The sequence below is a fragment of the Sminthopsis crassicaudata genome, chromosome 4 (genome assembly GCF_048593235.1).
Source record: "Sminthopsis crassicaudata isolate SCR6 chromosome 4, ASM4859323v1, whole genome shotgun sequence".
In the NCBI taxonomy this organism is placed as follows: Eukaryota; Metazoa; Chordata; class Mammalia; order Dasyuromorphia; family Dasyuridae; genus Sminthopsis; species Sminthopsis crassicaudata.
This window is the reverse complement of record NC_133620.1, coordinates 304,750,111-304,767,080: the sequence shown is the minus strand read 5'-3', so window position 1 is coordinate 304,767,080 and position 16,970 is coordinate 304,750,111. Positions and strand designations below refer to the sequence as shown.

General features: G+C 33.4%; 1 protein-coding gene across 4 annotated transcripts in view; it reads right to left on the bottom strand.

The window, feature by feature from the left end:
* TBCD (tubulin folding cofactor D) overlaps positions 1 to 16,970 on the bottom strand; it is a 436,500-nt gene that overhangs the window by 178,773 nt on the left and 240,757 nt on the right. For all 4 annotated transcript variants that reach the window (XM_074264992.1, XM_074264995.1, XM_074264993.1 and 1 more), the window contains exon 19: positions 9,662 to 9,742. In XM_074264992.1, coding sequence (XP_074121093.1) covers positions 9,662 to 9,742 — 81 coding nt within the window. The remainder of the gene's footprint in view (positions 1 to 9,661; positions 9,743 to 16,970) is intronic.

Genomic DNA, 16,970 nt, shown 5'->3' with positions numbered 1-16,970 from the left:
TGTCAGAGCAGAATCAAAGAAAACAAACTGACAAGAAAAAGAATTGATCTGCTTTTGGGGAGGGGCTGGATGGTGTACCAGGCTTCCTCTACAGACTTCGGGGGACAGCAGTGAGGCACTAATAGGACAGCAATGGCTGCGTCTGTGCTCTGAGATTCTGAGGCTCTAAGAACTCGCTGAGTCACTCCAGATGGGGGTGGGGATGCCAGGTCCCAAGAGACCTAGCTTTCCGAGGTTTTATTCTTTATCTCCCGTGTTTACACCTTCTCTGCTGATCTCTTGCTGCCAAGACGGAATATCCACACTGGGGTAAAGGTCGTTCTGCAGAATCGGCAGAAATCGCCCTCCTCCCCCCTCTGGTCTGAGCAGTATGACCTGCCTTGCTCTCGCTACTTGCCCTCAGCCTGTGCCTGGTCTGTTCATCCCTTCCTCGAGAAAAAACAGACCTTTTCTGGCGAATTTCAAGGATGTCTTCTGTTGGTAATTATTTGTAGGGTTTTTTTCTGGTCAAGCATTAACTCCAAGACTTGTCATGAAGTAAATTCTGTGAGAAAACATGGAGCTCAAGCAGCTATATGGCTCCTCTCCACCATCTTGGCCAGAAGTCTCCACGTAAGTCTTTCCAAGCTTTTGTGATATCAGCCTGCTCATCATTTTTTAATAGAATAACATTCCATTATATTCACATATCATAACTTGTTCAGCCATTTCCCAAACGTTAGAAATCTACTCAATTTACATTTCCGTGCCACTACAAAAAAAGACCTGCTACAAACATTTTTTGTACATGTGGATCGCTATCTCTTTTTTATGATTTCTTTGAGATACAGACCCAGAAGAGAATCAAGGGTAGGCACAGTTTGATAACACTTTGGGCATAGTTCCAAATTTCTCTCCAGAATGGTTGGATCAGTTTACAACTCCACAAACAATGCATTAGTGTCCCAGTTTTCCCACATCCCCTTCAATATTTATCATTGTATTTTCCTGTCATCTAAGCCTGCATCATGAGAGATGGTACCATAGAGTATCTTAATTTACGTTTTTCTAATCAATAGTAATTTAAATAATTTTTTTCCATGACAAGAAATGGTTTTAATTTCTTTATCTAAAAATTGTCTGTTCATATCCTTTGACCATTTATCAACTGGAAAATGGTTTGCATTCTTATAATTTTGAGTCAATTCTCTTTATGTTTTAATACAAATGAGACTTTTGTCAGAAACACTGGCTGTAAATTTCCCACCTCACCCCCAGATTTCTCCTTCCCTTCTAATCTTGGCTGCATTGATTTTGTTTGTATAAACACTTTTTAATTTAATGTAATCAAAATTATTAATTTTAGATTTATAATGTTCTCTGATTCTTCTCTAAACCATATTCCTTTCCTTCTCCACAGATGAGAGAATTAGACTATCCTTTGTCCTCTGAGGTTGCTTATAATATCACTCTTTATATCTAAATCTCGAAACCTTGGTATGGGGTGTTAGCTGTTCGTCTAAGTCTAGTTTCTGCCATATAATTTCCAGTTTTCCCAGCAATTTTTTGCCAAATAGTGATTTCTTATCCCAGAAGTCAGACTCTTTGGATTTATCAAACACTAGATTACTATAGTCATTGGCTGTTGTGTATTGTGAACCTAACTTATTCCATTGTTTGGAATTTCTAGCCAGTACAAAATGATTTTGATGATCTCCGCTTTATAATATAGTTTTAGCTAAGGTATAATGAAGCCATCTTCCTTTGCTTTTTTATTTTTTTTCATTAATTGCCTTGAAATTTTTGACCTTTTGTTCTTCCAGATGAATTATATTATATTTTCTAGCTCTATAAAATAATTTCTTGCCTGTTTGATCAAAATGGCAATGAATAAAAGATTAATGCAGGTAGAATTGTCATTTTTACTACATTAGCTTAATGTTAAAGCATTTAATATTCTTCTAATTACATCCAACTCTATTTGTATAAAAAGTGTTTTGTAATTGTAAATAAAATCTAACTCCTTCAATTTCTTTTTCTTCTCTTATTGCTAAAAGCTAATACTTCTAGTACAATATTGAATAATGATAGTGATAATGAACAACCTTGTTTCACCCCTGATCTTACTGGGAATCTCACTTATCCCCATTACATATAATGCTTGCTAATGATTTTAGACAGATGCTACATATCATTCTAGGGAAAACTCCATTTATTCCTGTGCTCTAGTGTTTTTAAATAGTGTTTTTAAATGACTGTTGTATTTTGCAAAATTCTTTTTCTGCATCTAATGAGACAGTCATATGACTTCTGTTAGTTTGGTTATTAATGTGATCGATTATGCTAATAGTGTTCCCAATATTGAACCAAATCTGCATCTCTGTTACAAATCGCACTTGGTCATAGTGTATTATCTTGGGAATACCCTGCTAATATTTTATTTAAGGTTTTTTCATCAATATTCATAAGGGAAACAAGTAGCACCATAAATATGTCATAAAAGGAATTTGGTAGGAATTTTGATTATCTTATATTATGGACCAGAACTCTGAACTTGAAAACAAGGATGCTTACAAGGTACTAACTTAGGAGAACTGATGAGACAATGGTTATCTAGTTTAGCATGGTGCAGTATGATTGATTTAATCTAACAATAAATAATGGTTTCCTAGTGATATAATGATTGGTTTATAAAAGATATGAATGGACAATTTTGCCACAGGAAATGTGCCAAATGTATGTTGCTGCTGCTCTTACTCCAGTAAGAAAAGCATTTCCAAAAGTAAGATTGTTATATTATATGGATGATATTTTGGGGTGTACACCTGAGGAACAAATGTCAGAAGCATGTTTACCAAAAAAAACATAGAAACACTAAGGAACTACACATTGCATAGAGATGCAGAAAAAATTCAAAGGCATGCTCCTTTTCAAAATTTAGGATATGAAGTATATCCAAAGGCAATTACAGTACAAAAGTTTATTTAAGAACAGAGAAGTTGAACACCTTAAATGATTTCCAAAAATTAATAGATGTCTAATGGATGTGCCCAGTGTTAGGCTTAACTAGCAATCAATTGCAACCTTTATATGACATTTTAAAGGGAGACACTGCTTTAAACTTACCACACCCCAAGAGGCTTTGAGAGAAGTTGAACTGTCTTTATCCAATGTGGATAAAAGAGTCACTCAAAAAACCTTGAAAATATCAGGTTTTGCTACAAAAGAGGCACCCACAGCAGTTCTTCATCAAGGAGACAGTGTATGTAATTAGAGTGGGTAAACCTCCCAGCACAACCAGAACAAAGCCTTACTCTTCACCCAGTACTTGTGGCTAGAATTTTATTAAAGGTTATTAAGCGAGCAGTACAATTATCTGGGATAATACCTAATAAAATATACACATTTTATACCAATGCACAAATTAATGTATGCTGTGAAACCATAGCAGAGTGGCAAATTTTATTGGTCACAGCTCCAAATTTTACACATGGGTCTCCATTAAAGATAACCCAGCTCTTACATAATTGACAATGGATTTTTGAAGAAAAGGTTTCTGAAGGACCAACTATCTTTACAGATGTATCCAAATTTAATATTTGTACTGTATACTCTTGTGATTTAACCATAAAGAAAATTGTCAGAACTCCTTTTCAGTCCACTCAGCAGAATGAATTGTATGCAATCATTCTAGCTCTTACTTATTATCTGGGAGACACAAATATAATATCTGATTCAGCCTATTCAGTAGGTGTGGTACAAAGAATTGCCACAGCGCAAATAAAATATATATCAGCTTTTTAAGGAACTTCAAGAGCAAGTGAGAAAGCATTCAGGTAAGATTTATATCTTATGTGTCCACTCACATAGTGGACTTCCAGGTCCTATTTTTGATGGAAATTCAAAGTCTTTTAACTATGTTAGCCAGAACTCCTTTATTTCAGCAAGCCCAAGAATCCCATTCTAAATATCATCAGGCTGCTGCTCAAGTTTTACGTTAACAATTTGGGATAACAAAAGAGAAAGCTAGGAGCATAGTAAAAAGCTATACAGCTTGCCTTCCTTTCCACACTCCTACCCTCCCTCTAAGGAAGAACCCTCGTGGTTTGAGACCCAGTGAAATCTGGCAAATGGATGTAACCCATTATAAATCTTTTGGCCATCTGAATTTTATCCATATTGTAGTAGACACCTTTTCAGGATTTGCTTTTGTAATAACAGCAGCCAAAGAGACAGCCCAAGTAATCACTGAATTCCTTATATAAGCTTTTGCAGTTATGGGTATGCCACAAGCAATAAAAACAGATAATGGACCTGCATCTAAAAGCAGATAATGGACTTGCATCTACTTCTAAACATTTTGCACACTTTTGTGCCCAGAATCAGATTCTACACACCACTGGCATACCTTTTAATCCTCAAGGACAGACAATAGTAGAGAGGAGAAACAGACATTAAGACATTCCTCAAAAAACAAATGAAAGGGGAAGCCACAGAACTTCTACATTTAGCTCTCTATATCATTAATTTTTTAAATTTTTGATAAAGATGCACTAGCTCTGGCAGACAGGTTTTATAACCCACCAGAAGGACAGTGTCCACTGTGAACAGCTCCACTATCTTTATCAGCAGATGATGTGGAGAGATCCAGAAAGTGGTGAATGGAAGAGACCAGATAGGTTAACTGCTTGGGGAAGAAGATTTGCTTTATCTCTACAGATGGAGAAGGAATCAGATGGATGCCAACGAGCCATATTCACCTTGTCCATCAGAGAGAGACAGAGAGAAAAATCCTCAAAACAAAGGAGAAGACCTAAGAAACATCTGACACTGAAAAATCATGACTGATAATGAGACTGTTACAGAACTTCAAAACCCACAGGAATCATTGGATTTCCTGAGATAAAAAATTGTTGATAAAACTGTTGCAGAATTTCAAAACTTGCAGGAATCATTGGATTCTCTACGCACATAAAGTAATGGACAATAGATTCCTCTTGGACTATTTATAGGACTTATGTACATGTATGATTACTCATGTTGATTCATGTTATTTGTTATATTGCTACTGGCCTGTGTGTTACTATGTGCTTATGTAATTTATGTAATTATGTGTAATACCTCCCATGTTGATAATTATGTATACATGTTTCAAGTGAGACCCTTCAGAAACCCCCTAATCTGGTTTGATTCCCTATTTTCCTTTGGTTTTCATCTCCTTTCCTGAGACATCAGGGAGGGCATGATCACCTCTTTTTATGATGTTTTCATCCCTTTTTTCGGGAGTCAGGGAAGGAGTGATCAAATTCTTTTTGGGGGTTCTCACCTCCTTGAGAAGTCAGTGAGAATGACTACCTTATGCTCTAAAACAAAAGAAAGTGAGGGATGTTATGGGCCAGAACTTGAAACAAGGTACTATGTGGAATTGAGGAGACAATGGTTATCTAGTTTAGCATGGTTCAGTATGATTGATTTAATCTTACAACAAATAATGGTTTCCTAGTGATATAATAATTGGTTTATATTCAGTGCAGAGCAGATAAGCTAGGAACCTCAGCTAAGATTTATTTGGAGAGATTCAGAAAGCAGAGAAGACAGGTGGGAGCTCAAGCTCTAGGAACCAAGGAGAGAAACAGGCCTCTAAGAAAGCTAACCGGGCCCCAGGAAAAAAGACTAGACTTTGAAAGAGCTAATAAAGGACTTAGACTTTAACCTCTGGCTATTCATGTGGTGATTACTGAACTGAAATGAAAGCTGCCTCCAGAGATCCCCCAAAAAACAAAAAACACTTCATTCTTAAATTAAAACTAACTTATATAAATAAAATCTCTACAGTCAAGAATAGAAGGAATGCAGAAAAATGGGGAGAGGGGAACTTCTAACAGACTATCTCTCAGTTAGAATGTGATTGGGTTGGAAAATATTCCCTAGTCTAGGGAAATGACAAGATATTGATTTAGAAAAACATGGAAAGACTTGTATTTATGAAAGAAGATACTATCCAGCTTCAGAAAAATAGATGGCAAATAGAAATAAGCATAATTTGGCCTTACATATATATATGTTCACAGATATCATGGTACATGTGATTGTATGTATATATATGTATTATAAATATATGTACTATGTGTGTATGTGTATTTATATATAATGTGTATATATATATATATATATATATATATATATATATATATATATATATATATACACACACACACACATATGTGCCTGTTTATAGTCTTCTTTAAGGGGGTGACGGGGAGGGGGAAAATAAAATAAAAAGTATACAGCAGAGAACAAAAAAAAACTTACAAAGAAGCAAAGAAAAACTAGTTAGCTAGGAAACAATGTATAGTATTTATTATATAAGTTTTATTAAAATGGAAATTTATTGCTTTATATTGAATCCTCTCATATTCTGCTGCGTACCAGACAATATGCTTCCCCCCCCCCATTTTATACTTATTTAAAATAAAATTTAAAAATAAAAAATATATAATAGATTGTTATGTTCTGTTTAGCTTTCTGGAGGTCCTCTGAATGGGCCTTGGTTCAGCAAAGTAATCACCATGAGAATACTCAGGAATAAAGTCCAAAGTCTTTATCTTCTTCATAGTCTGTCTCCTTCCCCTGGGGTTGGCCTAGCTTTCTGGGCAACCTTCAGATGGATCTCGGCTTCAATGGAGAAATGAAGGAGGACAGGCCAGCCACCATGAAGGTCTATATCTTGAAGTCTCTTCCTCGAATCTGTTCTCCAGTCTATGTCTGAGTCAGAGAACTTGAGCTCTAGCCTTCAGGCCTATATCTATCTCCAAGTCTGTCTTCCCTCCCAGATCTCTTAAGCTTTTATATACTATGTTATAAGTACATCATCATAGGTGTCAATCTTGTAGAATAGATGTCAACTTGTATAACTATACTAAGTACAAAGTACATATAAACTAGAGAAATCATTATCTCAATTCCACTGAGATAACACCTTGTTTCAAGTATATTTCTCCAGAGTTCTGGCTCTCTACAATAGATATTCACGATTTTACATATAATTATCTTTTTTTATTCTATTTTACATATGGAAATGTGCTTTCTCAGGGTGTTAGTAAAATTCTGAATTTTTTGAAGGTATGAAAAGGGGGTGTCAAAAGACAGGGAAGTAATAGTTACAAAGAAACAGTATGGCTTCATCATTTGGTCAAGTCAAATAAATCTCTTTTCTTTTCTTTATAAGATTACTAAACTAGTTAGTCAAAATAAATATGATGAAAATAGTTTACTTGGATTTTAGCAATGCTTTTCATAAATATACTATTTTTATGGAGATGAGGAGAAAAGGATGAGATATATATAATATAATCTGATCAACTCAGTACAACCTTCCAATGTGACATCAATGTGATAAGTATGCCAGGTATCTTTGCTTGACCCTATGCTATTTAAAATTTCTATCAGAAATTTATCTATGAGCAGAGATGGTTTGCCCATCAAATTTTTAATGGTCCAAAGTTGAGAAGAAATCCTAATGTGCTAAGTGACAGTCAGGATCCAAAGGGATCTTAATATGTTACAGAAGTAGGCCATCATTCATTGTAAGATGAAATTCAATAGAAATAAATTTAAATAATTTTGCACTTAGGTACAAAAATCAAGTTTTACAAATAAAAGGTGCAGGAAGCATAGCTAGAAAGCAATTGTTCTGAAAAGGATCTGAGTTTTAGTAGATAAGCTGACTTAAGTGGATATTAATACCATTTTATTCGGTCCTCATCAGACATTATCTGGAATATTTTATTCAATTCGAATGGCCACAGTTTAAGAAAGACATTGATTAGGTTGGAAAGTATCCAGAGGAAGGCAATTAGTATTATGAAGGACCTTGAATCCATTAAGGCATATAAAAATTGGATGAATAGACTGAGCATGTTTACTCTAAAGAAAACTAGTTAGGGGAGTCATGGCAATTGTCTTCAAGTAATTGAAAGGCTATCATGTAAGATGGTATTAATCCTTGTTTTGTTTGAATCTAGAGGCAGAATAAAAAAACAATAAGCAATTCAAGGCTTGCTATCAAGAAAAACTTCCCAATAATCAGAAATGTTCAAAAGAGGAATGAATGGACTACTGGATTTCCTTTCTTGAAGACAAGTAAGCAATGGCAGGATGATCATTTGAATATATTAAAATATTTTCTGTTTATGGGTTGACTCAGATGGCTGTTGAGGTCCCTTACAATTTTAAAATTGTCTAATTCTGTGATTCATCCTATTATCTAGTTTCACTCAAATAATTTAAATTCTTCCAGGCCCAATCCTATAGATTTAAAATCCTCAGATGAATAGATGTTTTAGTTTCAACTGAGAAATATATACAACCTCTGAAATGTAAGAAAAACAAAGAAGAAAACCTAGGAAGTATTTTCCAGGAAGACAGGACAGAGGAAAAATGAAATAATATATAACATAGATTTAATCCTGATACAAGAGTTTTCAGCTTCATAACAGAAAAACCTACATTTCATGTCCCAATGTACATTCCACTCTTTACTTACTTACACTACCCTATTATACCATTCAGTATAGCTTAATGATTATTTGAAAAGAACTGATCATCTCAAAAGGTAGGACACAACTACTCCTGACATTGAAAAGAACTTTCTACAAGGAAGGGCAGTGACACCTGCCTGTTATCTGGGAAAGAGAACAGCCAAGCAATGTGATGAAGTAGCTTATGGGCTTAATGGTACACTTCTCTTTAGTTCCAATTTAGAAATATAGCAGTGACAAAACTTTCTACAGGAAATTAATTCAATCTTCTTATACTCAGTTTTAATGTCTCACAACACTAATGATCTGTTTATATTCTAGATTATATACCGAGGGTTTCTTTTGAAGTATTAGTTTTAACTACCAATGAAATGTTAAGATAGCTTGTGGCTGCTACTATAATTATAAAAATTACTGTTAAAACCTGCTTATCTTGTTATGAGACAACTTGAGGGAACAATAGCTGTCATCATGGTTCTGAGTCAGAGTGGTGATATTATGTATGTGTGTATATATATATATATATATACACACACACACACACACACACACACACACACACACACACACACACACACACACACATATATATATATACTGTCAAATGGAAGCCAGGTAAGTACACTTAAAGTTACTTTGAAATTAAATTGAATCTAACTTTCTACCATTATGTCTATAGAAATCCATTTATATATTTATGACTTTGGAGACACTATATTAAGGACTTGCCAAAGATAGATATACAGATATATACACACACATACACACAAAAACACACAAACACACAAACACCTTACATAAGAAGTCTTTACTGCTTCATGAAAGATCAAAACTAAAATTCTAGGTATCCACAGAAAATATATATGTTTTGGAAAATAAAACTGTAAGGTACTTATGGTGAAAAAAACATGCAAACACGAGGGGGGGGGGGAAGGAGCGGAAATCTGAAACACAAGGCTATGCAAGGATCAATGTGCATATATTAGGTAAATAAAATGCTTTAAAAATTTTTTAAATTAAAAAAGAAAAACCTTATTTAAAACACTTAAATAAAATTTAATCATTATATTTGAAAAGAAAAAACAACAATAAGATTTCTTTTAAGGATGAGAACATACAAATGTATTCAGAGAGATACTTACCCATCCCAATGGTTTATCTTCATGTTAATAAGATGGTCTATCATTGATTGAGTATATTCATTAAAGCCAGCAATATTCACACTAAAAGAAAAATCATACATTTGCACATGTTAACATTTTTACATTATTCAGATTTCAATTTCAGCATGTTCTGATATCATATGTGATCAGGTCAAAGCAGAAGTTTAGAGATAGCTAGACAGATGTAAAATACAATCTATATATGATATAGATTATAATTCAATCAATACCAAATCCACTGAAGGAATGTGCTGCAAAGTGAAGCTGAGATCTCTAATGATACTCAGGGCAGCTCAAAATTCAACTCTCATTTCATGATATTATTATAAAGCAATTTGAATCCCTGGAACTAACTCCAATTTATATGTACACTCTGATTTTCAAAATTGATATACTTTCTGGGACCTTACATCCTCATCTTCATCCCAGCCACTTTCTGCCTTGCCTATTCCTGCTGTTCTAGCAACCAAACCAGATCACGAGATCACATACTTGTAAGGAGCTAATAAACTTGATTCTGTACTCCCTGAGATTAAGCATTCTCACCTTAACCTTAGCTACTTTCTGTCCTTTCCACCTTTCACTTCCAGTCATAACTGGAATAAAATTAACATGAAAAAAGCTTCTGGAAAGAGTATGTTTATGGATTTCCCATTGTTTTACTTATCCTATGGTTACTCAGTAACTTCCCAAATCATGACTTCTTTCCTTGGCCACTATTTCTGTTTTGTCACCCTCAATAGAATATATAATCTCCTTAAAAGGAGATTCACTTTTATATTTGTAACCCCATACTTAGCACTGTACTTAGTACACAGTAAATATAAGCAATTTTTTTTCATTTATTTATTCTATGAGATGTTACTTAAATTACTAAATTTAGATAGGATTATATAGATTTAGACATATATCAGATATCTCATAGAATCATAGATGTAGATGTGGAAGAGATCTTACAAGTTACTAAGAACACTTCCCTCAATTGAAAAGACAAGGAAATTGAAGTTAGTTGTATAACTAACTCAAGGCTACATAGGAAGTGTCTGACACAGGATTTGAAACTTCTTTATTCAAGGTCTAATACTCTAGCTATGCTATATATTTCAATCACATAGCTATTCGGTTAATAATAAAGTTTTCACTATCACTATGAGCAGAACAATCAATCAGCTTTACCTACATTCTTCTGATATAATTTAGTTTGCTAAATAAAGCTAAGGTTATATTAGAAATGACCTTTTCTAGATTAACTGAATTGTACAGATATATGCAATGTAGTCATTTGGGGATTTTCCAAGACTAATTTTCTTAAAATGAAACACATAAATTTCATATAAGGAAAAGACACAAATATAGGTGATAAAGCTATATCTTACTTAAAATTAGGGGATTAGAAGAAAGGAAGTTAATCACAAGTTTTGTGAAGCATGATATGAACTCATATGTTACTAGGAAACAGCAGAAATTCAATATGGATTATAATGCATAGGTAGAGAGATCGCAAAAAAGAAATGTGATCCTATTATACAAAATCCTTTTGTGTGACTTAGAGCAAGAACACCAATAGGAATGAGTGATACTCACACTCAGGCAATCTAAACTATCATTTACAAAGCTTCAGTTTTCTGAGTGATGGTAATAATACATAGTAATACACATGGCATATCAACTATAATAGATTTTCTCTAAAGCCTACATTTCTAAATATGTCCAATTCTCATTTTAGCCAACCCCAAGATTAGAATGGGAACAACCAATTAAGACTTTTCCAAGGAACCAGTTGCTAAAAACCTCTTAACAAAAGAAAAAATTAATAAAGATCCAATATAACAGTCTAAATACATCACATAGAAAAACTTTTATCAGGTATCATGATAAATCAATCTTTTCAAGCTTAAATAATGTTTCCCAACAGTCAAAGATATACATATTGGGTATACCAGCAACTGAGCACCCTTATTCTGTTACTGTATAGTCTCAGGCCCCTCCTGAGCACAACAAGCAGGTGACACCCTTTTTAATTTCACCCGAGCCCCACCTCTGATTCCTGCCCAACAATGCAACAATAGCCAGTGAAAGGAAAGTATACCATCTACAACTAATCAATTCCCATAAAAAGTAAGGTAACATCAATGCCACCCCCTTCTTAATAACAGAAGATTGAAGAACTCTATGTCCATTTGAGAGCAAAAAGGAAAAAAAATAAGGAATATTAAAAAGTGACAAATGTCAGATAACAACATCACCAACATTCATCTCTGTACTTAATAGCTCACAAAGTAAGTTCAAAAACATTATGTCATCTGAATCTCACAACACTCTGATGTCTCAGAAAAGAGAATGAATGTCCCCATTATATACAGATGAGGAAACTTGGGCTTGCCCAAACTCATAACCATTAGCAAATGCCAAATCTGAAACTAGAAACAGGGTACAGTGTGGGTTTTTGTTTAACTTTTTTCTTATTCAATGTTTGTTTTTATTATAAAATTAAGAAAAATACTATATATGAAAAGTGCATGTTAAATTTAACTCAGTAACAAGAAAACTTTTCTTCGTGGCTAGGTTGGCTTCTAAATTTCCTTTGACTTTCTTCTGCCTTAACCAAAAAAAAAAAAAAAAAAAAAAACTTTTACTAATACTGTTTTCTTTCTTTTCTGAATGAAAAGTCATTGGTCTGGTCTGATAAACACATCTCCAAAATTAAAACAATCCCTTGTAACAAATAAAGTAAAGTAAAAGTAAAACAAATTCACATATTGTCAATGTCTCTAAATGCATGTCTCACTGGACATCTACAAACCATCACCTCTCAAAGAAATATGCTTCCTAATTTCCTAATTTTATGATAGACCCATAGCATTGATGAATGCTCTTAAGTATGTAAAAATTGCCTTTCTTAACATTAGTGTACTTATTCTCTATCTAGTTTTCTTGCTTTAGCTCATTTTATTCTTCATAAGTTCACACAAGTCTTCTCAGGTTTCTGTGATATATTCTCTTTTGTCATTTCTTCCATTAAAATTATTCCATTACATTAATATTCTATAATTTTTCTATCCTCCAATAAATATATGTTGTTCATAACACTTTAACAAAAAGTACTGATACAACTATGTGGAGCAATATATAGAGCATTAAGCCTAACATCAGGAAGACCTGCCTTCCAACCTGGCTTTGGGCACTTATCAGCTGTGTAACCCTGAACAAATCACAACTCTGTTTGCCTTAATTTCCTCCTCTGTGAAGTGAAGCTAAAGAAGGAAATAGCAAATCACTATAGTGGTTGTTTGTCCTTTGTTCTAAAAGATAATGACATCAGGGAGGTGATGCCATGGCATGCAAGTGTACTAGATTTTAGAGAGAGAGAGAGCAGTGTAAAGTCACTACTCTCATTTTTCTCCTCCACAGCCATCTGGGTCCAGTGTCAAGATATATAGCAGGATGACTGGAGATGGCACTGGAAACAATGGCCTTGGTCTTTTAAAGCAAAAGTCTTTTCCAGGTTTCAGTTTGTCTGAGGCAATGCCCAGCCAATGATTAAGTTTAGGCAAGAAATTAGGCACAGAATGACCTCCTTTAGTCAAATAAAAATCTATATTTGCCAAGAAAATTCTAAATGGTATTACAAAGAGTTGGAAACAACTAATATTTTTATATACATGGGTCCCTTCCCTTTATTTTTAATTCATAGGGGTGTATGTCCATCAGGGATTAGTACTAGAACAAAAGATATGCACAATTTCATGACTTTTAGAGTATAGCTCTGAATTGCTTTCTAGAATGGTGAAACCAATTCATAACTCCACAAATGATGCATTAGGGTGCTTGTTGATTCATGAGTTAAAAAGTATTAAGCAACTTCTATGTGCCAGATCTTGAAGTGCTGAAAATGTAAAAAAAAGACAAAAAATAATCCCTGCTCAGAATAGTATTTGTTCTTTTTTTTTTTTTTTTTCCTGAGGCAATTGGAATTAAGTGACTTGCCTAGGGTCACACAGCTAGGAAGTATTAAATGTCTGAGGCTAGATTTGAACTCAGGTCCTCCTGACTTCAGGGCTGGTGCTCTATCCACTATGCCACCTAACTGCCCTACCTGCTCATATTTAGTTTAATAAAAGAGAAATGTGTCAAGTATCTACTGCATAATAAAGCTATGATCAAAAAACAAAAAATTAATTGTTAAAAAAAATTTGTTGCAATCAGTTTCTGTTTGTGTGTATGAGCACAGGCATGCGTGTGCGAGAAAAATGGTCTAACAATATGAATAAAAATTTAGACAGTATATATATGTAGCCATGTAAAAATTAGGTTCTAAATCACTACTAATTTAAAGAAGTGCACATTAAAGCAATTCTGAGGTTCCATCTCATACCTACAGAATGACAAAGATGACAAAAAAGGAAAATAAGTATTAAAAGTGGCTACAGGAAAATAAGCATTTGATACATTGTTAGTATGATGACATCTGATGACTGGATATAAACATTCTGAAAAGTAATTTGAAATTATACACAAAAAGTTGCTCAAAAAAAAGCAAAAGCAAAAAAGTTGTCCTTTACATATAAAAATATTTGTAGCAGCTCTTTTTTTAGTAGTAAAAAACTAAAAATTAAACATAATTTGAAGAATGGCTGAGTAACTTTTGGTATATGATTATGATAAGAATATTATTGTGCTATTAGAAATGAGGCAATAGATTTCAAAATGATATGGGAAGACATGGGAACTGTCAAAGTAAAATAAGAACTACAAGAATATCAAAAGAATAAAAATGAATAACTTTGAAGGCTTTATAAAGTGATGAAAAATGAAATTCACAGAATCTAGGGAAAGCAATTTATATGGTAACAATAATATTACTTTTCTTTTTTTAAATTTTTTTTAAAATAGTAAGAAAAAAAGAAAAAGAGAAAAAATACAAGACAAAAGAGAGCATTATTATATGCCCAGCAAAACATCAGGAATGATTCAAAATATGTACCAACAAATTATCAGATCAAGAAATAATATTCATAAATGTCCATTTTTTTTACTTTCTTGTAAATTGTTCTTTGGTTCTCTGCTGCACACCTTATTTACTTTATATTTCCCCCCCTTTCATACCCCACCCCCACCTCCAAGCAAGTTACAACTAAGAAAAGATATATTTCTGTATACATATACACACACACATCTTTGCTATCCCAACTGACTCTTTAATTCAATTCTGCTCCATAACTTGCTATTACTTAATTTCCCCCAATTTAAAGATCCCTCCCTTGTCATCTTCCTTCATCCTTTGCTTCCCCATCCACTCATCCCTTCTGCCTTATTTCTTTATAGATTCTGGAGAGTTCTATACCCTTCATAATATACATGTAGTGTTGCCAATTGAACCCATTCCCAATATGAGTAGATTTTCAAAACTACAAGCCCTACTCCCCATCTAATACCTCTGTGTCTATTCTTCCTCTGCATCTCATCCTTACCTTCACTCTACCAATCTTTCTTCTGAGCTACCCTATTGTTGATGTTAATCTCAAGCATATATAGAGAATATGTTTCCCAAGTTAAAAAAAAATATAAACAATTTGTCCATGTTAAAACAATTTGTTCATGTTAAGTTCCTTAAAATTGCTCTTTGATATTGGCTCTTTTATGTGAAATTTTAAGTTTGGGTTTAGTTGATAGAAAGTCCTGAAAATCTATTAGTTTATTGAATATTCATTTTTTTCTCATTCAAAATTATAGATAATTTTTTTTGGATATAATATTTTTGGCCACAGGCATAGTTCTTTTGATTGCTGATAAATATGATTCCAGGAGCTGCAGTCTTTTATTGTGGATGCTGATAAGTCTTGTAAAATTCTAATTTTAGCTCTAAGATAGTGAATTGTTTTGTTTTGTTTTTTCTTATTTCTTCCAAAATTTTCTCTTTGATCTGGGTTTTTTTTTTTTTTTTTTTTTTTTTTTAATTTGGCAGTAACATTCCTGTGTGTTTTCTACAAAGGATCTCTTTGAGATAGTGATTGGTGGATTTTTTCTATTTCTACGTTCCCCTCATGTTCTATCTTTTCAGGACTATTTTTTTTTTTTAATTGTTTCCTGCATTCCTGTATCAGGGTTCTCTTTTTGGTTGCAACTCTCTAGCAGTCCAATTATTCTTACATTTTCTCTTCTTGATTTGTTCTCCAGATTTGTGGTTTTTCTTATACGGTGTTTCATATTCTTGGCTCAAATAACATACATATTCAATAGGGGTATAGAAATCTATCAGGCCCTGCAAAAAAATAGGAGAGGAATGGGATATGGGCAGGTTGGGTGGGTGGCAAAAGAGAGGGCATATTAGGGGAAGAAGTTGTCTGAATACTGAACAAAGAATTCTCTATTTCTCTTTGCATCTCTCTATTTTTAACTTAATTTTTCTTGAGGGTTTTTATTTTCATTAGGGTGAGAAATGTTTTCTTTTTCAACTTGACTTTTATGGAAAGGTTTTACATAACTAACTTCACATGTGGTTTCTTAAATGTGGCTGAGGATAAGGGAAACAACCTAGAATTCAATCTTAAAAAAACAAATGAAAAAAAAATGTTTTGAATGTAACTGGGAAAAATGTTAAATAAATAAAATTAGAAAATGTCATCCTTAAAAAAAATTGAAAAAATATCCAAAGGACTATAAAATCTACATATCCTTGATCTTGGTAATAAAATAATGTTACTTAGTTTGTTTTTTAAAAGGGGGTAGACAGCAGGATGAATACAGAGAGGTTTGGAGAGACTTACATGAACTGACGCTGGGTGAAATGAGCAGAACCAGAAGATCACTATACACTTCAACAACAATACTATATGAAGATATATTCTGATGGAATTATCTTCAACATAAAGAAGATCCAACTCACTTCCAGTTGATCAATGATGGACAGAAACAACTACACCCAGAGAAGGAACACTGGGAATTGAATGTAAACTGTTAGCACTACTGTCTTTCTAACCAGGTTACTTATACCTTCGGAATCCAATTCTTAACGTGCAACAAGAAAATTGGATTTACACACATATATTGTATATAGGTTATACTGTAAAACATGTAATATGTATGGGATTGCCTGTCATCTAGGGGAGGAAGTAGAGGGAGGGAGGGAGGGGAAAATTTGGAAAAATGAATGCAGGGGATAATGTTATATAAAAAAAAAAAATTACTCATGCATATGTACTGTCAAAAAAAATTTTATAATTATAAAATTAATAAAAAATAAATAAAAAGGGGAAAAGAACTGCTACAAACAATTTTGCACATGTAG